Here is a 25,424-nt window from a genome sequence, read left to right as displayed (position 1 = left end):
TTTCCAAAGTTGTACTATTGTATAATAATACCAGCAATTATTAAGAGTTTCAAAATTCTCTCATGGTTCATAGGGTTCACACCTCCCCCTTCCATTTCCTTCTCCCTCAAAATCCCCTACCTTTCTCCTCCCCATCCTCCCCTTGTCCTCCATTCTATTTGTTATGGCTCCACAAATAAGGGAAACATATGATAATTGACCTCTCTCTGCTTGAACTTATTTTTACTCAGCATAATGTGAACCATGAGAGACTATGGGACTCCTGAAAAACAATCCTGGAGTGGTTTTGAAGGGGCCAGGGTGGGGAGGTTTGGGGGAACCAGGTGGTGGGTATTGGAGAGGGCATGGATTTCATGGAGCACTGGGTGTGGGGCAAAAATAATGAATACTGAATGCTGAAAAAATTAAAAATTTTTTAAAAAAGTGTTTTCAAATTCTCCACCATCCCAGCCACACTTGTTATTCCATCTCTCCGGTCCACTCCCTCTCATTTTTATATTTTTTTTTCCAACCTAGACATTATGAAGTAGTATCTCATTATGGTTTTGATTTGCATTTGCCTAATCACTATTAGGCATCTTTTCATGTAACTATTGACCATTCATGAAATCTTCTTTGAAGAATGTTCAATTAAAATCCTTTGCCCTGTTTTTTAATTGGCTTAGTTATTTTTTATTCCCTGTTGAGTTTTAAAGAGTTTTTTTTAAATGCTCTAGATACAAGTGTTTTATCAGATAATGATTTGCAAAAATTTTCTTTCTATTCTGTGGGTTTGCTTCTTACTTTTCTTGATAGTATCATTTGCAACATAGAAGTTTTTATATTTTGAATGAAATCCAATTTATTTCTGTGTGTCTCTTTTTTCTTTTGGTTTGGTATCTAAGAAAGCCACTACCTACCCCAACACATCACAATACTTATGCCTGCTTTCTTCAGAGGGTTTTACAACTTTATCTCTTACATTTAAGCCTATGAACCATCTTGAAATAATTTTTGTATATGGTCGGAGATAAGGGCCCCACTTCATTCTTTAGCATGTGGATACCCCCATTGTCATAGCCCCATTTGCTGAGACTATCTTCCCCTCCCCTGCAGTAACTTGTCTCAGCACTCCTGTTGAAACATTAAACCATAATATAAGGATTTATAAAAAGATTCCATCTAACAATATTCCCAAACATGCATACAACATTATTCACCAAAATAGACTGCATTCTGGGCCATAAAAAAGCTTCAACAGTTTCAAATAATAAAAATAATGCAAAAGCGTATGATCAGACCACACTGAAATTCAAGTAGAGAAGTTAGAAATCCGTGAAAGAGGGACATCATCAGTACACAGAAAGACAACTGGAAAATTCCCAAAGATGTGGAACTTAACACACCCTCTTTCTCTCTCTCTTTCTCTCTCTCTCTCTCTCTCTCTCTCTCTCTATATATATATATATATATATATATACATTATTTTCAGCATAACAGTATTCATTGTTTTTGCACCACACCCAGTGCTCCATGCAAATCCATTGCCCTCTCTAATACCCCACTACCTGGTTCCCCCAACCTCCCCACCCCCCCCGCCCTTCAAAACCCTCAGATTGTTTTTTCAGAGTCCATAGTCTTCTCATGGTTCACCTCCCCTTCCCAATTTATCCCCACTCCCTTTCGCCTCTATAACTCCCCTTGTCCTCCATGCTATTTGTTATGCTCCACAAATAAGGGAAACCATATGATAATTGACTCTCTTTGCCTGGCTTATTTCACTCAGCATAATTTCTTCTTCCAGTCCTGTCCATGTTGCTACAAAAGTTGGGTATTCATCCTTTCTGATGGAGGCATAATATTCCATAGTGTAAAATAGACCACATCTTCCTTATCCATTAGTCCGTTGAAGGGTATCTTGGTTCTTTCCACAGTTTGGCGACCGTGGCCATTGCTGCTATAAACATTGGGGTACAGATGGCCCTTCTTTTCACTACATCTGCATCTTTGGGGTAAAATACCCAGGAGTGCAATTGCAGGGTCATAGGGAAAGTTCTATTTTTAAATTTCTTGAGGAATCTCCACACTGTTCTCCAAAGTGGCTGCACCAACTTGCATTGCCCACCAATAGTAGAAGAGGGTTCCCCTTTCTCCACATCCCCTCCAACACATGTTGTTTCCTGTCTTGCTAATTTTGGCCATTCTAAGTGGTGTAAGGTTGTATCTCAATGTGGTTTTAATTTGAATCTCCCTGATGGCTAGTGATGATGAACATTTTTTCATGTGTCTGATAGCCATTTGTATGTCTTCATTGGAGAAGTGTCTGTTCATATCTTCTGCCCATTTTTTGATATGATTATTTGTTTTGTGTGTGTTGAGTTTGAGGAGTTCTTTATAGATCCTGGATATCAACCTTTTGTCTGTACTGTCATTTGCAAATATCTTCTCCCATTCTGTGGTTTGCCTCTTTGTTTTCTTGACTGTTTCATTTGCTGTGCAGAAGCTTTTGATCTTGATGAAATCCCAAAAGTTTATTTTCGCTTTTGTTTCCTTTACCTTTGGAGACATATCTTGAAAGAAGTTGCTGTGGCTGATATCGAAGAGGTTACTGCCTATGGAACTTAACATACTTCTATTCTACACATGTAGCAACAAAGCAATCTCAGGAGATTTTAAAAAACTGAAAATAAAGTCAGTATTTATTCCAGTTCATTTTAAACTGAAAATAAAAATACACCTCATCAAAATTTGAGAGATGCAGCAAAATCAGTAATTAGAAGGTTTATAGCACAATGATGTGGATAGAACTGGAGGGTATCACGTTGAGTGAAATAAGTCAATCAGAGAAAGACAATTATCATATGATCTCTCAGATATTAGGAATTTGAGAGCCAGGGCAGGGGGTTGTTGGGGGGTAGAGAAGGAAAAAATGAAACAAGAGGAGATCTGGAGGAGACAAACCATAAGAGACTCTTAATCTCACAAAAAAACTGAGGGTTGCTGGGGGGTGGGGGGTAGGGAGAGGGTGGTTGGGTTATGGACATTGGGAAGGGTATGTGCTATAGTGAGTGATGAGAAGTGTGTAAGCCTGATGATTCACAGACATGTACCCCCGGGGCAAATAATACATTACATGTTAATAAAAATAATTAAATAAAAAAGAAGGTTTATAGCATTAAATACATCTATTAGAAAAGAATATATAAAATTCATTGTATAATATTCTACCTTGGGAGAAAGAACAATATCACTGGAGGGGATTTACGCTAAGTGAGGTAAATCAAGCAGAGAAAAACAGTTATCATATGGTTTCACTCACATGTGGAACATAATACCACAGAGGACCATAGGAGAAGGGAAGGAAATCTGAAGGAGGAGAAACCAGAGAGGGAGACAAACCATGAGACACTAAGGACACTGGGAAACAAACTGGGGGCTCCAGAGGGGAGTGAGGAGGGGGTAACAGGATTTTGGATATTAAGGAGGGCATGTGTTATCATGGGCACTAGATATTTTTTTTTTAAGTTTTTATTTATTTATTTGACAGAGGGACCACAAGTAGGCAGAGAGGAAGGCAGGGAGACGCGGGGGGGGGGGGGGCGGGGGGGGGGAAGCAGGCTCCCTGCTGAACAGAGAGCCCATGCCAGGCTTGATCACAGGACCCTGCAATCATGACCTGAGTAGAAGGCAGAGGCTTTAACCCACTGAGCCACCCAGGCGCCCCATGAGCACTGGGTATTACACACAACTAATGAATCACTGAATGCTACATCATACATGCTGGCTAACTGAACATAACAAAAAAAAGTTAAGAAATTAAAAAGAAATGTGACATATGTAAATAAATAGGCTAAAACAAGCAGAAAAAAAATAATAAAATCCAGAGCAGAAATCAATGAAATTGCAAACAGAAAAAAATAAAATCAATAAAACAAAAGTCCTTCAAAAATATAAAAAGAAAAAAATATATAAAAAGAATTATTAAACTTCTAGCAAGGCTAACCAAGTTTAAAAAAAAAAAACAGAGAGAAGACATAAATGGACATTAAAAGAACAGTGAAGAAACTCTGTAAGTTTATGTCCACAAATTTAATAATTTAAATGAATTGAACAAATTCCATAAAAGACACAAACTATAATTCATACAAGGAGAAATAGATAATCTGAATATATCTATATCTATACCTCTAGTATCCTTAAGTGTGTATCTACTATCTATAACTATATAAAGTAAATTAATAACCTTTTAAAAACACAATCAACAAGTTCAGATGATTTTACTCATGAATTAACAAATAAATGATACCAACTTTCCACATGTATTCCAGAAAACAGAAACAAAGGGAATATTTCCTCATTCTATGGGCTCACCATTATCCTATCCATTAACAGGAATGGCCAAAATCCAAAAACTGACAATAACAGCTGCTGACAAAATTTCAGAGTAACAAGAACTGCCATTCACTAGCCATTCACTGGGAATGCAAAATGATATAATCACCCTGGAAGAAAATCTGGCAGGTTCCTTCAAACTACACTTAATTATACCAAACCAGGAAGCAACTGCACCCCCAGGCATTCACCAAAAACGTATATACCCACAAAGAAAACCTGCACACATATGTTTACAGTAGCTTTATTCATAATTACCAAAACCTGGAAGCAATGAAGAAGTCTTTCAGTAGGTGAATGGACATCAAACTCTAATACACTTATACACTGGAATATCTTTCAGTAACAAAAAGAAATAAGCCCTCAGGACACAAAAAACATGGAGGTCAAGTCATTAATTTCTGTTGACAATAACTCAGGGAGTATTGCCACCTTAATAGTATTAAATCTTCCTTCAATAACATGGGATCACTATTTATTTAGATTTATAGTAACTTCTTGCAACAGTGCTCAAGCAAGACTCAAGTCTTGCTGTTGTTTTTTTTTTTTTGATGTTGTTGTTGTTTTGCTAAATTAAATTGTCAGATTTTTATTCTTTTTGATGCTGTTGTAAATGGAATCAGGATGCTTTTTTTTATTTCTTTTTCTTACTGAGGAGTAGAACTTTCAGTACAATATTAAATATAAGTATAAAGAATATTCATCCTTGTCTTATTCCTCATGATAGGTAAGCCCTGACTATTTCAGCACTAGATGTAAGGTTAGAAGTGGGTATAGACGCCTTTTATCAGGTTGAAGAAGTTCCCTCTTATTCCTAGGTCTGTCTTCCTTCCTTTCTCTTTTTTTAAGATTTTTATCATGAAAGAATGTTGGAATTTGTAAAATGCTTTTTTGATATTTATTGAAATGATCATATATTTTTGTCTTTATTCTGTTCATATGGTAAATAAGACTAAATGATTTTCAAAGTGAAATTAACCTTGCATTCCTGATACACATGGTCATGTATTTTTTATGTATTACTGGATTCATATTACTAGTATTTTTTTAGGTTTTTTTTTTTTGTCTATGTTCATAAAGAACATTGATAGTTTTATTTACTTGTGACATCTTTGACTGGTTTAAGTCTCAGAGTAATACTGGCCTCATAAAATGAGTAGGAAAGATTATTTCCTCTTCTTTATTTTTGAAATTCTCTTCCTCCATTATTACCTTCTTTTGTGCAAAATATATATTTTTATACCATTTTAATTCACCTTTTGTTTCTTTTGATATATTTTTAGAGTTATTTTCTTACTGGTTTCATCTTAATCAAGTGTGGAGAGCACGTATTGTATGGAGTACTGGGTGTGGTGCATAAACAATCTTGGATCACTGAAAAAATAAAATTAAATTAAAAAATAAAATAAAAATCACTAATCTCATAAAAAATAGTATTAAAAAACTTGGCTTCAATGTACCTCTTTTCTCTCCCTTCTTTATGTTTTTATTGTCCTACAAATGACATCTTTATACATTTTAAACTCATTGACACAGTTTTAAAATTATTGTTTTATGCAGTTGTCTTTTGAATTAGGAGAGGAAAAGAATTACAAGTAAATGTACATTTATATTACCTTCATTGTTTATTCTTTATTGGTGTTCTTTAGGGTTTTTTTTTATTATTATGTACAGTTAGCCAGCATATAGTACATTGTAAGTTTTTCTTTTTTAAGATTTTATTTATTTATTGGAGAGATACAGAGAGAAAACTATAGAGCACAAGTTGGGAAGAAGGAGAAGGAGGCTCCTCACAGAGCAGGGAGCCTGATATAGGGCTCAATCCCAGGACCCTGGGATCATGACCTGAGCCCAAGGCAGATGTTTAACCGACTACTCCACCCAGGCACCTAAGTACATCTTAAGTTTTCGATGTATTGTTCAATGATTCATTAGTTGCATATAATACCCAACGCTCATCCCAACATGTGTCCTCCTTAATACCCATCACCCAGCCACCCCAACCCCTCACCCTTCTCCCTTCTGTGACCCTCAGTTTGTTTCCCGGAGTTCATAGTCTCTTGTGGTTCATCTCCCTCTCTGATTTCCTCCCATTCAGCTTTCATTCCCTTCCTCTGTGGTCCTCCATTCTATTCCTTATGTTCCACATATGAGTGACACCATATGATAATTATCTTTCTCTGCTTGATTTATTTCATTAAGCATAATCCCCTCTAGTTCCATCCATGATGGGTATTCATCGTTTGTGATGGCTGAGTTATATTCCATTGTATATATGAACCACATCTTCTTTATCTTTACTTTTTTACATAGATTCAAGTCTAGTCCTTACCTTTCTACCTGAAGGACTTCTTTTAACACTGCTCGTAATGCAAGTTTGCTAGCAACAAATTCTCTCCATTTTTTGTTTGAGGGTGTCTTAATTTTTCTTTCTTCTGTAAAAGAAAGGTTTATTAGATATAAGATTACTGGTTGACAATCTTTTTCTTTCAGTCCATTTGAAAATGCCAATTCACTCTGTTTTGGTTTCTATAGTTTTGAATAAGAGGTCAGCTGTTAATCTTATAAGATCACTACTATGGGACGCCTGGGTGGCTCAGTTGGTTAAGCAGCTGCCTTCGGCTCAGGTCATGATCCCAGCATCCTGGGATCGAGTCCCACATCGGGCTCCTTGCTCAGCGGGGAGTCTGCTTCTTCCTCTGCCTCTGCCTGCCATTATGTCTGCCTGTGCTCACTCTCTCTGCCCCCCTCTCTCTCTGATAAATAAATAAAATCTTTAAAAAAAAGATCACTACTATGTGATGAGTTGTTTTTCTCTTGCTGTTTTCACAATTTTTTCAGCCTTCTTTCAAGAGTTTGACCCTGATGTGTTTAGACTTGGATCTCTGAATTTATCCAGTTGAAATTTATTAAGCTTCTTGGATGTGTTGATTCATATTTTTCATCAAATTTGGGGTATATTCAGCCATTATTTGAGTATTTTCCTCCTCCTTTTTACTTTTTTATCTCTTTTTTCATTCTTAGACTCTCATTATATGTTGATATGCCCAATAGTATCTTACAGTTCTCTAAAACTGTTCATTTTTTTTTTGCTTTTATTTCTCATGTTGGATAATCTCAATCTATTTTTTAATTTTGCTGATTCTTTCTTTCTTCTGCCTACTCAAATATTCTATTGAACCCCTCTATTAAATATTTCATTAGTCACCGTACTTTTCAATGAAGAGTTTCCATCTGGTTCTTTTTTATAATTTGTATCTCTTTATTAATATTCTCTACATGGTGAGATATCAGTCTCATAATTTCCTTTAATTCTTTAGATATAATTTTCTTCAAACCTTTGAAGTTGTTTATAAAAGATTAAACTCTTTGCCTAGTAAGTCCCCATCTGGACTCCTCTGAGGATAGTTTCTAATGACTGCTGTTTGGGGGGCTTTTTTTTTATTTAAATTCAATTAGCAAACATATAGTACACCATTAGTTTTTTGTATAATGTCCAATGATTCATTAGTTGCATATAACACCCAGTGCTCATCACATCTATGGGCCATACTTTTCTGTTTCTTTGCATGTCTTTTTTTTTTTCATCTAAAATTGGATATTTTAAATAATATAATGTGGCAACTCAAAATTCAAATTTTCCCAACTTCTGCAAGTATTGCTCTTGTTGTTTCATGTGGTTGTTCTGAAAACTGAGGATGCTATTTGTTTCTTCAATGACTTTTGTGTGTGTGTGCTAACTCTATAAAGTCTATATCATCTGTTATATGTAGCTCCTGAAGTCTCTGTCTGGTTAATGTAGTGGTCAGATCATAATTACATGGAGATTTCTTTAAACACCTTTAACCAAAAAGTTACTCACCCTTCGCAGAGGGGCTCTGTATTAGGACAAAGCTTCAGGGTTCCAGCAGTTTATAACTCTGCATTAACTCTCATTTTCTACTTGAGTAGAGCCTCAGATGCAGCCCCAGGTAAAACATAATGGCCTTCTTAAGTCACACAGCCCTTCACATGTGTGTGGTCTTCTAGATCTCCAAGAATACACTAGGATATTTCAAAGATCACTATAGACATCTCAGTCCCCAGACATACTTTTTATGTTGTTGTTGTTGTTTTCTTTCCAGCTTCCCATTTATCCCACCTAATAACACTGTCCCAAACAGCTGCAATGTTAAACAACTGCCTTCACTATTTTCAAAAATATCCTGGGATAGCGCTTTTCCCACTGATCAAACTCTGATTGAGGCGAAATAACAAGTCCTACAAATGCAGCTTTTCTAGGCAGCTAGATGATGAGCGGAATAGTGAGAGTTCTCTGGTGATGAGGTTTTTTGAGGAGTTACAAACCCAGTCTTCCCTCTCCAGTGACTGCTAGTCTGCTGGTTTTCACAGATACCATGGTTCAACGCTGCTGGTTTTTAAGGTTAATGGAAGGGGGGATGAGAATAAGGCCATATATATATGGGAATACATATAGTATGCACATATTTGTGTGTCTGTGTGTAATTATAGATACATTTTTTTAAAAAGACCAAAGTCCTTCACCTCCCTCCAATTAAATTCTACAGTTTAATACTTCACTTCAAGTATCTGGTGTGGCACCATCCACCCAACAAAAGTGAGATAAATCTTGGCTTCCAAATCATAATTTTGGCAGAACTTAGTGTCCTTAGGCAGACTTCAGTGTCAAGAAAATTCTTTGTGCATTCAAACATCAAAGACTTTCAATGAATAAATCACTCAAAAAACTGGCTCTTATTCATAAAAGGATATCAATTCTCATGACTCAAAAAGTGGTGTAACCACTTAAAAGAAAAAAAAATTTCCACCTTACAGAAATGATGCTGAGAGAATAAGCAGACCTCAAGTCATAAGCCCTCATTAAACTTTTGCTCATTGATGCTTTGTAGCCAACAAAAAATTATTAACAAGAGTACAGTCTCATTACAGATGGCTCCAAACCAATAACAGAAGGAAAACATTATGAAATATGTCATCTAGGTATACCCATACCCATGTACACATGCACACATAGACATAAAATTAATAAAAATGAAAGGGTCTGAAAGTTTGCTTCATCTCTCTCAGCAATAACTCACTTGAAAGAAGAAAGAAAATTTCAACAACATGCCAACCTTTTTTTTTTTTTTTTCCTTAATCATGCCAACCTTTAGGGCCATCTGTTTAAACACACTCTGAAATAACCTAAAGGGCTACATGCGGGGGTGTCTTCTAGAATTTTTTGGCATTCCATCCCATACTCCATGTTCTCTCCTCCTGGGACTTGTTCACCATGAAATGGAATTTACTTATCAGCGTCATATTAGAAGCACAGGGTGAATGTGGGAGAAAACTTGTCATTATAAGAAGGAATGACTCCTTTCTACTCACGGAGTGAATCAATAGGAATGAGAATGAGAAATCTGATGACATGACTCTGATACTGACATATACGAGAATCTAAAACTGGTAGCAGGTTCAAAAATATGAATAAAATTGAAAGTGAAACAACAATAAATAAATAAAAAGCTCATGTCCCAGCTCAACTGGTGTCACTATAGCAAGTGCACCATCAAAAGAGTAACCTGTCCAAACAACAAAATAAACATCTGTTCTAGGAAAACCATAAGAATATCTATCTGATCACCACTAGACAAACTGAGCCCCAAAGGCCAATCAAGTGGCTCCTGAGGGAAGGGAACACTAGGGAAATAACTGACAATCTTCTCATGAATTCTCGCTTTTGGAATTCACAGAAGACTATGTCCCCTAGGGGGAATCAGACAGATTTCAGAGCAACACAGATAAGTGTCCTGTTGTGCAACAAATATGCCAATTTCTCTCCAAAGCAGTATCATATGTACAGCAATGTAAGCACTTTCTCTAGGCTGCTCTCTACCCGGGATGTCATGCCCTCCATCATGCTTGCCTTCTGCTGCAGTGAAAACAGAAGATTCAAGTCCCACGTGCCAGATCTGTAAGGAGGTAGGTTCAGAAGACATACAAATATAGGACAGTTCTTAGGTGTGCCTTGTAGCTCTGCCTTCTTTTATATGGTTGTGGAAAAAGTAGCACCTCCCATTACATAAAGAATATAAGAAGGTTCATCATTACAACTGAGAGGGCTGGCAACAGGGAAGTGAGAGAGATGAAGATGAGGAAGTATGAAAAGTCTGTCCTTATTAACCAAAAGTGCATCCAGTCAGAACCAGGTTTGTGGGGGAAATAGCATGTGAGTGAAGTGACATCTGGAAAGGACTGACAAAGTGGCTGTGCAGAGCAGGGCAGAAAAAACTTCAGCTCTCCCTGACTTTAGCATTTTCGGCTCTGCCACAGAGCAGATGATCCATGTATCTCAAGGAGGGAGAACATGACTGAACACTCCAGGGTGGTGAGTTCACTCCCACATGGCTCACAAAGCCTTGCAAGTCTCATACAAAATGACCAATGAATACTTACTCCTTTTACATCTCTTTCCCCATGGTTTCTTTGGCTTCTGCATTTCTCTGAATTCCTGCTACAGAAGAATTAACTCACAGTTTGGTTTTGCCAATCATGATCTAGTCACAAAGAGGAGCCTTACAGTGAAGTGTGATGTGAAAAATTCTGAATGACTCCAATGCTTTATGTCACTAATTGCAATCATCAAGATCATCCTCAAAGCTATGGGCATTACACAACCTGGAAAGTAATGCATTTTATAACTCATACATAAATATTCTCAGCCAGAATATTTTTATTAAAGGCAACTGGATCTCTATTCTGCATTATATTTTATGAACCAATATCATCACTCAGTCACATCACTTGGGTCATTTAGGCCCAAATGATGACTGCCCCTCATTAATGGAAGGGATCCTAAAATAAATTAATAAGACCAAACTACTAACAACAGAATTGTAGGCAATTTCATAGGCTTTGTTTTGCTTTTCTCACCATGGAACTCACACAACACCTAAGTCTCAGACAAGCAAGTTTTCACAAAAATTCTCCTTCAGCTTCCCACAACAATGCTAATCTTCCACAGCTAGAGTAGGAGGGGTGTGACAAAGGGGGTGAAGAAGTAGAAGGGGAATCTTTGTCCAGAGGGACAGTTTATGGCTCTCAGCACTGTTCTTGGTTCCTAGAGACCTCTGCTTAGGAGTATCTGATGTTTGTGAGCCTCTGCATCTATCCATAACCAGAGGACAGAGGCCTTCTAGGACACTTAAGTGACACTTCAGGCAAAACCCTCAAAAATCCTTAAATAATAGACCAGATACATTGCTCAGGTTTTCTGCCTATAAATAGAGATTTAACCTAGACCAAGGTTTTACAGAAGTATTTTAATTCAGCAGATAGAAGACGGAGCTGATATGAAAGCCATTATGTAGGTGTCTGGGAGTTTAAATTTTCATTGAGTTAACAAACCACATCGAACACTGAAGAATAGATGGTACGTTTAATGTTTTTTGTCCAGCTGTTCAGATGACCTTAAACACCAACACTGATCCAGAATAACAGTGAAATGCATAAAGATTTGTGTGCTGTTACCTTTCTCCCTTTTCTGATGCCTAACATTTGTGTCTCTAATTTCAAAGATTTAAGAAATTGAAATTCTGTGTCCAATAACAAGGGTCTATATAGCTCTTAATCTATAGATAAAGATACATGATGTTCATACCTACTTACATTTGTGAGTGCTGTCATCAACCTTCTCCAAGCTGCTTATCACAGAACATCCTGTCTTTTACTGTGAGAAAACTCTGAAAGAGAAATGAGAGAATACAAAGTTTCAAAGTCTGATCATACCAAGCACTCTCTGAAATTCACAGACTTCAGCAGCATAGTTATCTTATTAATCTAATGGAATAATAGAATGAATCTAAGGGAGCTAGGGATCTCCACAAAGGAAATAATCTTGAAGATGAAAGAGTAAGACCACCTTTGTCATTGTCACTTTTCTTCTCCTCCCCTTAGGAAGCCATGAATAGGTCAGGAGTCAGCACAGTGACTGAATTCATACTCCTGAGTTTTCCGTGCTCCAAAGAGGTTCAGGTCATCCTCTTCATGCTGTTCTTGGTGTCCTACATCCTGACACTGATGGGGAATGGGGCCATTGTCTGTGCAGTGAAGCTGGATCGCAGGCTTCACACCCCCATGTACGTTTTGCTGGCCAACTTTTCATTCCTGGAGATCTGCTATGTCAATACAACTATTCCCAGTATGTTGAAGAACTTTTTATCTGAGACCAAAACCATCTCTTTCATGGCTTGTTTCTTCCAATTCTACTTCTTCTTCTCCATGGGCACCACTGAGACCTTCATACTTCCCCTTATGGCTTTTGATCGTTACCTGGCCATCTGCCAGCCTCTCCATTATCCTGTCATTATGAACAACCACCTCTGCATGAACCTGGTGGCCCTGTGCTGGGTCACAGCTTTCCTCTGCTATCCGATCCCTATCTATTTTATCACACAACTCCCTTTTTGTGGCCCCAACACCATTGACCACTTTGTATGTGACCCTGGGCCTCTGCTGGCCCTGTCCTGCATCCCTGCCCCTGGAATTGAGCTTTCCTGTTCTATATTGAGCTCTCTTATTATTTTCATCACTTTGTTCTTCATCCTTGGGTCCTATACTCTGGTTCTCAGAGCAGTGTTGCGTGTCCCTTCAGCAGCTGGCCGACGTAAGGCCTTCTCTACCTGTGGTTCCCACCTGGCTGTGGTGTCTCTCTTCTATGGAACCCTCATGATAATGTACATCAGCCCAACCTCTGGTAATCCAGGTGGGATACAGAAGATTGTAACCTTGTTCTACTCATCAGTGACCCCACTTATAAACCCCCTGATCTATAGTCTCCGAAACAAAGACATGATCGCTGCCTTGAGAAAAGTTCATATGTGCACAGGAATTAGTCAAAGCAAATGAGAGTTCATGAAATGGTCAAAATCACAGTTAATTCTTTTCCCTATTTCCATTCCTACCTAAAAAGTAGGTGTTTATTCATCTGTCCCTTGAAACAGACTCAAATTCATCTATTCCTGCTAGGTTACATAATGGACAACAGTATGTCAAATTAAATCACACCTTTCCCTCAAATCAGGATTTCATAGATCATAATTTGAATAAATGACCTGGATATTTGGACTTCAAAATTTTTTTCTATCCTGACTTCCTATAACTGCTTGTCCATTTATCTATGATTATTATCACAGTCCCTAGCTTCATGCCTTCCTGACCTCTATTAAGTTCATTCATTCTTACACTTGGTTTTTCTTGCTTAAACATCTCTACTCTACTCCATAGAAGAGTATTCATATCTTTGTAGCTCAAATAAAAAGAAACTAGCAAGAATCCAACCACAATTTGGCCAAAATTTTTATTTAATTTAAATCCAAAAGATTGACAATGATCTGAAGCACTGTTTCCCAAACCTGTTTCATAATTACTTAGGGAAAGGTTCCCAGTCCGTTCTCCAAATCTAAATCAGAATCTTTGAAGTGGACTCCTAGAAATCCTTATTTTAATATTACTCAGGTGGTTCTGATGCACTGAGACCAACACCAATTTACAAACTGATCTTACAGAGATACTATTTAAAATAAATATGTGACGCAGAAAAATAAAATACTGCATTAGCTGGGAAAAGTGAAAAAGCTGCAGTGAGTATGATAGGTGAATCAAACATCTGTGACAGTAGCATTAGTTTCTTTTCCTACATCAATTTTGATACCTCCATTTAAAAAATAAGGACTAGACTATATTCTTCTTAACTTTTCTTACCTATGCAAGATAATTAAGGTACCTGGAAATAGGTTTACATTTTTTTTATTTTTTTAATCTTATTTTTAATTTAACTTTATTTTTTCAGTGTTCCAAGGTTCATTGTTTATGCACCAAAACCAATGCTCCATGCAATACATGCCCTCCATAATACCCACCACCAGGCTCTCCCAACCCCCAACCCCCACTCCTCCAGAACTCTCTGTTTCTCAGAGTCCACATTTTAAAAGAAGACAATCATGTAGTGGCATTACAGTTTGGATTAGTTTTATGTGAAGAAAGTTTAAGTAGAGTCCACAACCCAAAAGAAGTAAAGCCAAACAAAGACTAAAGCCAGTGAGTCTAAGAGACTGAGATAAAGACAGATGCAGAGATATTTAATGACCACTCCTTGTTCTTTGACTCAACTATAGTCAAAAATAAGTTGTTCAGCTAATGTCTGTGATTGACACTTTTCATCATTCCATAAACATATAATTATATCTGTGATTTGCCCTGAATTACATAAATGTAGAAGATAAAGTCCCTGTCTTTGTGAAATTTACATTCTAGTGTGGGAGACAAATTAATAATCCGATAAACACATTAAGTCTGTAATTCCAGTTAATCATAGTTGTATAACAAAGAATAATGGAGAAAGAAAATTTGTAACTATGTGTAGAGATAGATGCTAACTAGATTTATTGGGGTGATGATTTTATAATATACACATATATCAAATCTTCACATTGTATAGCTGAAACTAACATAATGTCGTATGTCAACTATCTCTCAATAAAACATGAATATATGAATATAGAAAATGTTTGGGTAGATGGGGGTAATTTACATGAAATGGTTAGAGAATGCCATTATTAGGAGGTGATCATTAAAAGTCAGAAAATATGTTATGCAAAGTTCTAGGGGAACCAAGTTCCATGTAAGTACAGGTAAAAGTTTGGGATTTTCAAAGAATGTGAGTTTATTTGGCTATCCAGAAGCTAGTTGGTGTATGAGGCTGGAGAGGTAGGAGAGATCAGATCATCCAGAACCTTCTAGACCACAATACATAGTGATTTATCTGAACTGCTGGGAAAGCCAGCCTAGTAATATAAAGGAAAGCTTAAAAACCTCATCTTAATAAAAATCTTGACAACTTCATAAGTTCTTCTTATCTTAGAACTACTTATTTACTTACACCTTTATTTATATATGCCTTTATTATACTATATTCCACCTTGTTTCATTAATGATCTGACATAACAAAGGAGGACTAAAAGAAAGAATAAGAGAAATATGAACTTAGAAAGAAAAAATAAAATGATACTTTTTGGATATGATCTTATGTTGATATTAAAGTCAAGCCTCGAAATGTGTTATGAGGAATGGGGAAACAAAGTAAGAAATTGGGAAAATTATTTGTTAGATGGTTTTCATTCAGTATAAAAAAAAAACAAGTGGGTTCACAGGGGAAGGTAAATTACTGGCTCTTAATCCTATAATAATTTCTCTCACAGGGATTTGCATTAGGATAACTGAGAAATACAGCGATCATTGGTCCCCAAAAGTATCTGGTACAGAGAGATGATGATGATAATGACAAAAAGATACATGCAAACATAGATACATAGATATAATATGGTCAATATAGATGCTTCTTATAACATTCTCAATAAGAAGCAAAAGCATTATATAGAAGTGTAATTCATGAGTAGTAGTTCTTCCCAGAGCTAATCATTTTGATCCACATATTAGCTTTCTGAAGTTCTGCCTTAATCCAAAAGTTAACCCAGAATACCCTCAGAATAAAATTTAGAGCTAATAGCATGTTCACACAAATCAAAGATTAATGACCCCTTATTTGGACAACAAAGTTCTCCTCTGTGATATAGAAGTTGAGTTTCAACAACGATTCAAAAGAATGGAAGGAATTGTTGATATCGCAATAATTGTCTTAAGATATGTAAACAATGAATCTTGGAACACTAAGTCAAAACCTAGTGATTTGCTGTATGGTGACTAACATAACACAATTAGATTCTTTCTGAACTGGAATTAATATACCCATACAGGGCTGTCACAACTGTTACCAAAGAAAAGTGAGAGGTTGAAGGAAAGAGTGGGAACAAAAATATAGCTGGAAAGTTTTGGGCAAACTTACTCCTCATATAATTGAGATGTAGGGGATGGGTTACTGGTGAGAAGGAGTACGTAAATCCAGTAAACCTTATTATTCAAACTTTAAGGAAAATAATTTAATTACCTGTATTCTGAATAAATGCTTTTTCATTGGTTTTGTTCTTTTATTTCCTTAGAAACTTTCCTCTTAAATGTTGAAGACAAAATGCTTACTCGGCTAATAAAGAGAGGGTGTATTTCATTTCTCTAACTTAACCCTAAGATGATAGTGAGTGGAATTTGTAGGACACTAGAGGGCAGATCCTGAGGTGAGTGGCAGTGAGAGAACAGTGCCCTCAGGATGCTGGAAGCAGAAAAAGAGGAAAATTAAAACACAGTAAAAGGATATTCAGCATCCACAGAGACCAACTCCTTCCTGCTCGTGGTTTTCTTGCACACAGTCTGATGGGAACAAATCACCCTCCAGAGCAGAATAGTAATCTGTGAAATTGAGAATCACCTTGACAAGCTGAACCAACCTGAGATCACATGCCATAGACTACTAACAGCTGCACTGCTGATAGCTTATACATGCACCCTCTGCCTCTTCCTAAGAAAACATTCATACGTCATTGGCATGAGTAGTGTATGCTGCCAAGAAAACACCAGATGCACAGAATGACTTTTTATTATATCAGGACCTTCCTGAGACTTAATTATTGCTGATGTTTATGTGATACTTCCCTTAAAAATGAAACATTAATACAGGAAACTCTCTACTAACAATTGGAATGTACAGGTAACACTTTTCTCAGAACTGGGTTGTTTGAAATTGGACATTAGTTTTCCCATCTAAACCCTGTTAGGTGATGTCAATGCCCAAGTTTGGCACATAAGAGTCTAGGTAATACACAATATACCTGTCCATATTGAACTACATTCTAGCCAACACTCATTCCTGTTAAAAGTTCTAGCAACCTGGGGATAGAGAGAAACCTCTTAACCTGTGAAGACCTTTCAATTAGCAATAATCACACCTCAGAAACCTCACCAGTTATGATACTGTCACTGTGCAAAGCTCAGAACATCTTTTTCGCAACGGGTTTTCCGCCAGAGCACAGGTGTCGTGAAAACCACCGCTCTTCCTAAACCAGAATGGGGAAGGAAAAGACTCATATCAACATTGTTGTCATCGGACACGTAGATTCGGGCAAGTCTACCACTACTGGTCATCTGATCTACAAATGTGGTGGGATCGACAAAAGAACTATCGAAAAATTCGAGAAGGAGGCTGCTGAGATGGGAAAAGGCTCCTTCAAGTATGCCTGGGTCTTGGATAAACTGAAAGCTGAACGTGAACGTGGTATCACCATTGATATCTCCCTGTGGAAATTCGAGACCAGCAAGTATTACGTGACCATCATTGATGCTCCAGGACACAGAGACTTTATCAAAAACATGATTACAGGCACATCCCAGGCTGACTGTGCTGTCCTGATTGTTGCTGCTGGTGTTGGTGAATTTGAAGCCGGTATCTCCAAGAACGGGCAGACCCGTGAGCATGCCCTTCTGGCTTACACACTGGGTGTAAAACAACTAATTGTTGGTGTTAACAAAATGGATTCCACTGAGCCACCCTACAGCCAGAAGAGATACGAGGAAATTGTTAAGGAAGTCAGCACCTACATTAAGAAAATTGGCTACAACCCCGACACAGTAGCATTTGTGCCAATTTCTGGTTGGAATGGTGACAACATGCTGGAGCCAAGTGCTAATATGCCTTGGTTCAAGGGATGGAAAGTCACCCGTAAAGATGGGAATGCCAGTGGAACCACACTGCTTGAAGCTCTGGATTGCATTCTGCCACCAACTCGTCCAACTGACAAGCCCTTGCGTCTGCCTCTCCAGGATGTCTACAAAATTGGTGGTATTGGTACTGTCCCTGTGGGCCGAGTGGAGACTGGTGTTCTTAAGCCTGGCATGATGGTCACTTTTGTTCCAGTCAACGTTACAACTGAAGTCAAGTCTGTTGAAATGCACCATGAAGCTTTGAGTGAGGCTCTTCCTGGGGACAATGTGGACTTCAATGTCAAGAACGTATCTGTCAAAGATGTTCGTCGTGGCAATGTGGCTGGCGACAGCAAAAATGACCCACCAATGGAAGCAGCTGGCTTCACAGCTCAGGTGATTATCCTGAACCATCCAGGCCAAATTAGTGCCGGATATGCACCTGTGCTGGATTGTCACACAGCTCACATTGCTTGCAAGTTTGCTGAGCTGAAGGAGAAGATAGATCGTCGTTCTGGAAAAAAGCTGGAAGATGGTCCCAAGTTCTTGAAATCTGGTGACGCTGCCATTGTTGATATGGTTCCTGGCAAGCCTATGTGTGTTGAGAGCTTCTCTGACTATCCTCCTCTGGGCCGTTTCGCTGTTCGTGACATGAGACAGACGGTTGCTGTGGGTGTCATCAAAGCAGTGGACAAGAAGGCAGCTGGAGCTGGCAAGGTCACCAAGTCTGCCCAGAAAGCTCAGAAGGCTAAATGAATATTATCCCCAATACCTGCCACCCCAGTCTTAATCAGTGGTGGAAGAACCGTCTCAGAACTGTTTGTGTCAATTGGCCATTTAAGTTTAATAGTAAAAGACTGGTTAATGATAACAATGCATCGTAAAACCTTCAGAAGGAAAGGAGAATGTTTTGTGGACCATTTGTTTTTTTTGTGTGTGTGTGGCAGTTTTAAGTTATTAGTTTTTAAAATCAGTACTTTTTAATGGAAACAACTTGACCAAAAATCTGTCACAGAATTTTGAGACCCATTAAAACAAAAGTTTAATGAGAAAAAAAAAAAAAAACTCAGAACATCTTTGATCTGTAAAGAATGCTTTCAAATACCTACATCTCACATCATAATTAAGGGTGAAAGTGAATGCTTTCTCCCTAAAATCAGAAACAAGACAAGAATTCTGCTCTTGCCACTTCTATTCAACATCATGTGGGAAATGTTAGTGCAATTAAGCAAAGCAAAAAAGTAACAGGCATTCTGATTGAAAGAAAGAAGGAATACTGTCGTTAATTAGACATCACATGACCATCTGGATAGAAAATCCAGTAGATTCAACAAAAAAGACTACTACAACTAATAAGCAAGTCTTACAGGATTTCAAGATACAAGAACTATATATAAAAATCAACTGTTGGGGCTCCTGGATGGTTCAGTCAGTTAAGCAGAGGGTTCTTCAGTCAGTTAAGAATCGGCCTTTGGTTCAGGTCATGATCCTAGGGTCCTGGGACCAAGCCCCAAGTCAGGCTCTCCATTCAGCAAGGAGCCTCCTTCTCCCTCTCCCTCTGCCTGTAGCTCAGCCTGATTCTGAATTCTCTCTCTCTCTCTCCCTCTCTCTCAATCTCTGTTAAATAAATCCTTGGAAAATTAAATAAAGAAATCAAAACCAATGATATTTCTATAAGTCCTAGAACTATCAGAAATTGAGTTTTTTTATTTTTTATTTTTATAAACATATATTTTTATCCCCAAGGGTACAGGTCTGTGAATCACCAGGTTTACACACTTCACAGCACTCACCAAACCACATACCCTCCCTAATGTCCATAATCCCACCCCCTTCTCCCAAACCCCCTCCCCCCAGCAACCCTCAGTTTCTTTTGTGAGATTAAGAGTCACTTATGGTTTGTCTCCCGCCCAATCCCATTTCTTTCATTGATTCCTCTCCTACCCATGTAAGCCCCCATGTTGCATCACCACTTCCTCATATCAGGGAGATCATATGATAGTTGTCTTTCTCTGCTTGACTTATTTCACTAAGCATGATATGGACATCTAGGTTCTTTCCATAGTTTGGCTATTGTGAACATTGCTGCTATAAACATTCGGGTCCACGTGCCCCTTTGGATCACTACGTTTCTATCTTTAGGGTAAATACCCAATAGTGCAATTGCTGGGTCATAGGGCAGTTCTATTTTCAACATTTTGAGGAACCTCCATGCTGTTTTCCAGAGTGGCTGCAGCAGCTTGCATTCCCACCAACAGTGTAGGAGGGTTCCCCTTTCTCCGCATCCTCGCCAGCATCTGTCATTTCCTGACTTGTTGATTTTAGCCATTCTGACTGGTGTGAGGTGATATCTCATTGTGGTTTTGATTTGTATTTCCCTGATGCCGAGTGATATGGAGCACTTTTTCATGTGTCTGTTGGCCATCTGGATGTCTTCTTGGCAGAAATGTCTGTTCATGTCCTCTGCCCATTTCTTGATTGGATTATTTGGTCTTTGGGTGTTGAGTTTGCTAAGTTCTTTATAGATTCTGGACACTAGTCCTTTATCTGATATGTCGTTTGCAAATATCTTCTCCCATTCTGTCAGTTGTCTTTTGATTTTGTTAACTGTTTCCTTTGCTGTGCAAAAGCTTTTGGTCTTGATGAAATCCCAATAGTTCATTTTTGCCCTTGCTTCCCTTGCCTTTGGCGATGTTCCTAGGAAGATGTTGCTGTGGCTGAGGTCGAAGAGGTTGCTGCCTGTGTTCTCCTCAGGGATTTTGATGGATTCCTTTCTCACATTGAGGTCCTTCATCCATTTTGAGTCTATTTTTGTGTGTGGTGTAAGGAAATGGTCCAATTTCATTTTTCTGCATGTGGCTGTCCAATTTTCCCAGCACCATTTATTGAAGAGGCTTTTTTCCATTGGACATACTTTCCTGCTTTGTCGAAGATTAGTTGACCATAGAGTTGAGGATCTATTTCTGGGCTCTCTATTCTGTTCCATTGATCTATGTGTCTGTTTTTGTGCCAGTACCATGCTGTCTTGATGATGACAGCTTTGTAATAGAGCTTGAAGTCCGGAATTGTGATGCCACCAACGTTGGCTTTCTTTTTCAATATCCCTTTGGCTATTCGAGGTCTTTTCTGGTTCCATATAAATTTTAGAATTATTTGTTCCATTTCTTTGAAAAAGATGGATGGTACTTTGATAGGAATTGCATTAAATGTGTAGATTGCTTTAGGTAGCATAGACATTTTCACAATATTTATTCTTCCAAATCAGTAGCATGGAACATTTTTCCATTTCTCTGTGTCTTCCTCAATTTCTTTCATGAGTACTTAATAGTTTTCTGAGTATAGATTCTGTGCCTCTTTGGTTAGGTTTATTCCTAGGTATCTTATGGTTTTGGGTGCAATTGTAAATGGGATTGACTCCTTAATTTCTCTTTCTTCTCTCTTGCTGTTGGTGTAGAGAAATGCAACTGATTTCTGTGCATTGATCTTATATCCTGACACTTTACTGAATTCCTGTATGAGTTCTAGAAGTTTTGGAGTGGAGTCTTTTGGGTTTTCCACATATAGTATCATATCATCTGCGAAGAGTGATAATTCGACTTGTTCTTTGCCTATTTGGATGCCTTTAATTTCCTTTTGTTGTCTGATTGCTGAGGCTAGGACCTCTAGTACTATGTTGAATAGCAGTGGTGATAATGGACATCCATGCCATGTTCCTGACCTTAGCGGAAAAGCTTTCAGTTTTTGTCCATTGAGAATGATATTTGCGGTGGGTTTTTCATAGATGGCTTTGATGATATTGAGGTATGTGCCCTCTATCCCTACACTTTGAAGAGTTTTGATCAGGAAGGGATGCTGTACTTTGTCAAATGCTTTTTCAGCATCTACTGAGAGTATCATATGGTTCTTGTTCTTTCTTTTATTGATGTGTTGTATCACATTGACTGATTTGCGGATGTTGAACCAACCTTGCAGCCCTGGAATAAATCCCACTTGGTCGTGGTGAATAATCCTTTTAATGTACCGTTGAATCCTATTGGCTTGGATTTTGTTGAGTATTTTTGCATCTGTGTTCATCAAGGATATTGGTCTACAGCTCTCTTTTTTGATGGGATCCTTGTCTGGTTTTGGGATCAAGGTGATGCTGGCCTCATAAAAGGAGTTTGGAAGTTTTCCTTCCATTTCTATTTTTTGGAACAGTTTCAGGAGAATAGGAATTAGTTCTTCTTTAAATGTTTGGTAGAATTCCCCCGGGAAGCCGTCTGGCCCTGGGATTTTGTTTGTTTGGAGATTTTTAATGACTGTTTCAATCTCCTTACTGGTTATAGGTCTGTTCAGGCTTTCTATTTCTTCCTGGTTCAGTTGTGGTAGTTTATATGTTTCTAGGAATGCATCCATTTCTTCCAGATTGTCAAATTTGTTGGTGTAGAGTTGCTCATACTATGTTCTTATAATAGTTTGTATTTCTTTGGTGTTAGTTGTGATCTCTCCTCTTTCATTCATGATTTTATTTATTTGGGTCCTTTCTCTTTTCTTTTTGATAAGTCTGGCCAGGGGGTTATCAATTTTATTAATTCTTTCAAAGAACCAGCTCCTAGTTTCGTTGATTTGCTCTATTGTCTTTTTGGTTTCTATTTCATTGATTTCTGCTCTGATCTTTATGATTTCTCTGCTCCTGCTTAGCTTAGGATTTCTTTCTTGTTCTTTCTCCAGCTCCTTTAGGTGTAGGGTTAGGTTGTGTACCTGAGACCTTTCTTGTTTCTTGAGAAAGGCTTGTACCGCTATATATTTTCCTCTCAGGACTGCCTTTGTTGTGTCCCACAGATTTTGAACCGTTGTATTTTCATTGTCATTTGTTTCCATGATTTTTTTCAATTCTTCTTTAATTTCCCGGTTGACCCATTCATTCTTTAGAAGGATGCTGTTTAGTCTCCATGTATTTGGGTTCTTTCCAAACTTCCTTTTGTGCTTGAGTTCTAGCTTTAGAGCACTGTGGTCTGAAAATATGCAGGGAATGATCCCAATCTTTTGATACCGGTTGAGTCCTGATTTAGGACCGAGGATGTGATCTATTCTGGAGAATGTTCCATGTGCACTAGAGAAGAATGTGTATTCTGTTGCTTTGGGATGAAATGTTCTGAATATATCTGTGATGTCCATCTGGTCCAGTGTGTCATTTAAGGCCTTTATTTCCTTGCTGATCTTTTGCTTGGATGATCTGTCCATTTCAGTGAGGGGAGTGTTAAAGTCCCCTACTATTATTGTATTATTGTTGATGTGTTTCTTTGATTTTGTTATTAATTGGTTTATATAGTTGGCTGCTCCCACGTTGGGGGCATAGATATTTAAAATTGTTAAATCTTCTTGTTGGACAGACCCTTTGAGTATTATATAGTGTCCTTCCTCATCTCTTATTATAGTCTTTGGCTTAAAATCTCATTGATCTGATATAAGGATTGCCACCCCAGCCTTCTTCTGATGTCCATTAGCATGGTAAATTCTTTTCCACCCCCTCACTTTAAATGTGGAGGTGTCTTCGGGCTTAAAATGAGTTTCTTGGAGGCAACATATAGATGGGTTTTGTTTTTTTATCCATTCTGATACCCTGTGTCTTTTGACAGGGGCATTTAGCCCATTACCATTCAGGGTAACTATTGAGAGATATGAATTTAGTGCCATTGTATTGCCTGTAAAGTGACTGTTACTGTATATGGTCTCTGTTCCTTTCTGATCTACCACTTGTAGGCTCTCTCTTTGCTTAGAGGACACCTTTCAATATTTCCTGTAAAGCTGGTTTGGTGTTTGCAAATTCTTTCAGTTGTTGTTTGTCCTGGAAGCTTTTAATCTCTCCTTCTATTTTCAATGATAGCCTAGCTGGGTATAGTATTCTTGGCTGTATGTTTTTCTCATTTAGTGCTCTGAAAATATCATGCCAGCTCTTTCTGGCCTGCCAGGTCTCTGTGGATAAGTCAGCTGCCAATCTAATATTTTTACCATTGTATGTTACAGACTTCTTTTTCCGGGCTGCTTTCAGGCTTTTCTCTTTGTCACTGAGACTTGTAAATTTTACTATTAGGTGACGGGGTGTGTGCCTATGCTTATTGATTTTGACGGGCGTTCTCTGAACCTCCTGAATTTTGATGCTCGTTCCCTTTGCCATATTGGGGAAATTCTCCCCAATAATTCTCTCCAGTATACCTTCTGCTCCCCTCTCTCTTTCTTCTTCTTCTGGAATCCCAATTATTCTAATGTTGTAGAAATTGAGTTTTTTAATAATTCCAGCTACAATGACATCAAAATATATTGAATACAGACAGAATTGATAAAAGATGAAAAAATTATACAATGGAAATAACAAAACATATTTGAGAGAAATTAAAGAGGTATTTAACTGTAAAGATACAACTTGTTTATGGGTTGGAAAATTCAGTAGGGTTAAGATATCAATTCTTTCTAATTTTGGCCACTCTAAGTCCTAAGGTGGTATCTCAATGTGGTTTAAATTTGAATCTCCCTGAGGGCTAGTGATGATGAACATTTTTTCATGCGTCTGATAACCATTTGTATGTCTTCATTGGAGAAGTGTCTGTTCATTTCTTCTGCCCATTTTTCAATATGATTATCGGCTTTGTGTGTGTTGAGTTTGAGAAGTTATTTATAGATCTTGGATATCAACCTTTTGTCTATACTGTCACTTGCAAATATCTTCTCCCATACCGTGGGTTGCCTCTTTGTTTTCTTGACTGTTTCCTTTGCTGTGCAGAAACTTTTGATTTTGATGAAGTCCCAAAAGTTTATTTTCGCTTTTGTTTCCTTTGCCTTTGGAGACATATCTTGAAAGAAGTTGCTGTGGCTGATATCGAAGAGGTTACTGCCTATGTTCTCCTCTAGGATTCTGATGGATTCCTGCCTCACATTGAGGTCTTTTATCCATTTTGAGTTTATCTTTGTGTACGGTGTAAGAGAATGATCGAGTTTAATTCTTCTGCATATAGCTGTCCAGTTTTCCCAACACCATTTATTGAAGAGACTGTCTTTTTTCCACTGTATATTTTTTCCTGCCTTCTCAAAGATTATTTGCCCGTAGAGTTGAGGGTCCATATCTGGGCTCTCTACTCTGTTCCACTGGTCTATGTGTCTGTCTTTACGCCAGTACCATGCTGTCCTGGTGATCACAGCTTTGTAGTAAAGCTTGAAATCAGGTAACATGATGCCCCCAGTTTTATTTTTGTTTTTCAACATCTCCTTATCAATTAGGGGTCTCTTCTGATTTCATACAAACTTTTCGATTATTTGCTCCAGCTCTTTGAAGAATACCGGTGGAATTTTGATCAGAATGGCATTAAAAGTATAGATTGCTCTAGGCAGTATAGACATTTTAACAATGTTTATTCTTCCAATCCAAG

General features: G+C 37.9%; 2 protein-coding genes across 3 annotated transcripts; both read left to right on the top strand.

The window, feature by feature from the left end:
- Nucleotides 1-10,535: 10,535 nt before the first annotated feature.
- Nucleotides 10,536-13,281, top strand: LOC123392901 (olfactory receptor 11H6-like). Of its 2 annotated transcripts, XM_045083049.1 has the most exons (2): nt 10,536-10,546; nt 12,345-13,281. In XM_045083049.1, exons 1-2 carry the CDS (start codon nt 10,536-10,538, stop codon nt 13,279-13,281), a joined length of 948 nt encoding a protein of 315 aa, XP_044938984.1. The 2 variants fall into 2 exon arrangements, with proteins under 2 accessions (XP_044938984.1, XP_044938985.1); XM_045083050.1 differs by lacking the exon at nt 10,536-10,546 and having other exon boundaries at nt 12,337-13,281.
- Nucleotides 13,282-17,332: 4,051 nt separating this feature from the next.
- Nucleotides 17,333-18,821, top strand: LOC101694328 (elongation factor 1-alpha 1-like). Its single transcript, XM_045083048.1, has one exon. The coding sequence runs from the start codon at nt 17,389-17,391 to the stop codon at nt 18,775-18,777; it is 1,389 nt and encodes a 462-aa protein (XP_044938983.1). The 5' UTR covers nt 17,333-17,388; the 3' UTR covers nt 18,778-18,821.
- The last annotated feature ends 6,603 nt before the right edge of the window (nt 18,822-25,424 follow it).

This window comes from Mustela putorius, unplaced genomic scaffold (assembly GCF_011764305.1).
Source record: "Mustela putorius furo isolate JIRA1106 unplaced genomic scaffold, ASM1176430v1.1 tig00000692_pilon_pilon_pilon, whole genome shotgun sequence".
NCBI lineage: Eukaryota > Metazoa > Chordata > Mammalia > Carnivora > Mustelidae > Mustela > Mustela putorius.
The sequence above is the reverse complement of the archived record's forward strand: the minus strand, read 5'-3'. Positions and strand labels throughout refer to the sequence as shown.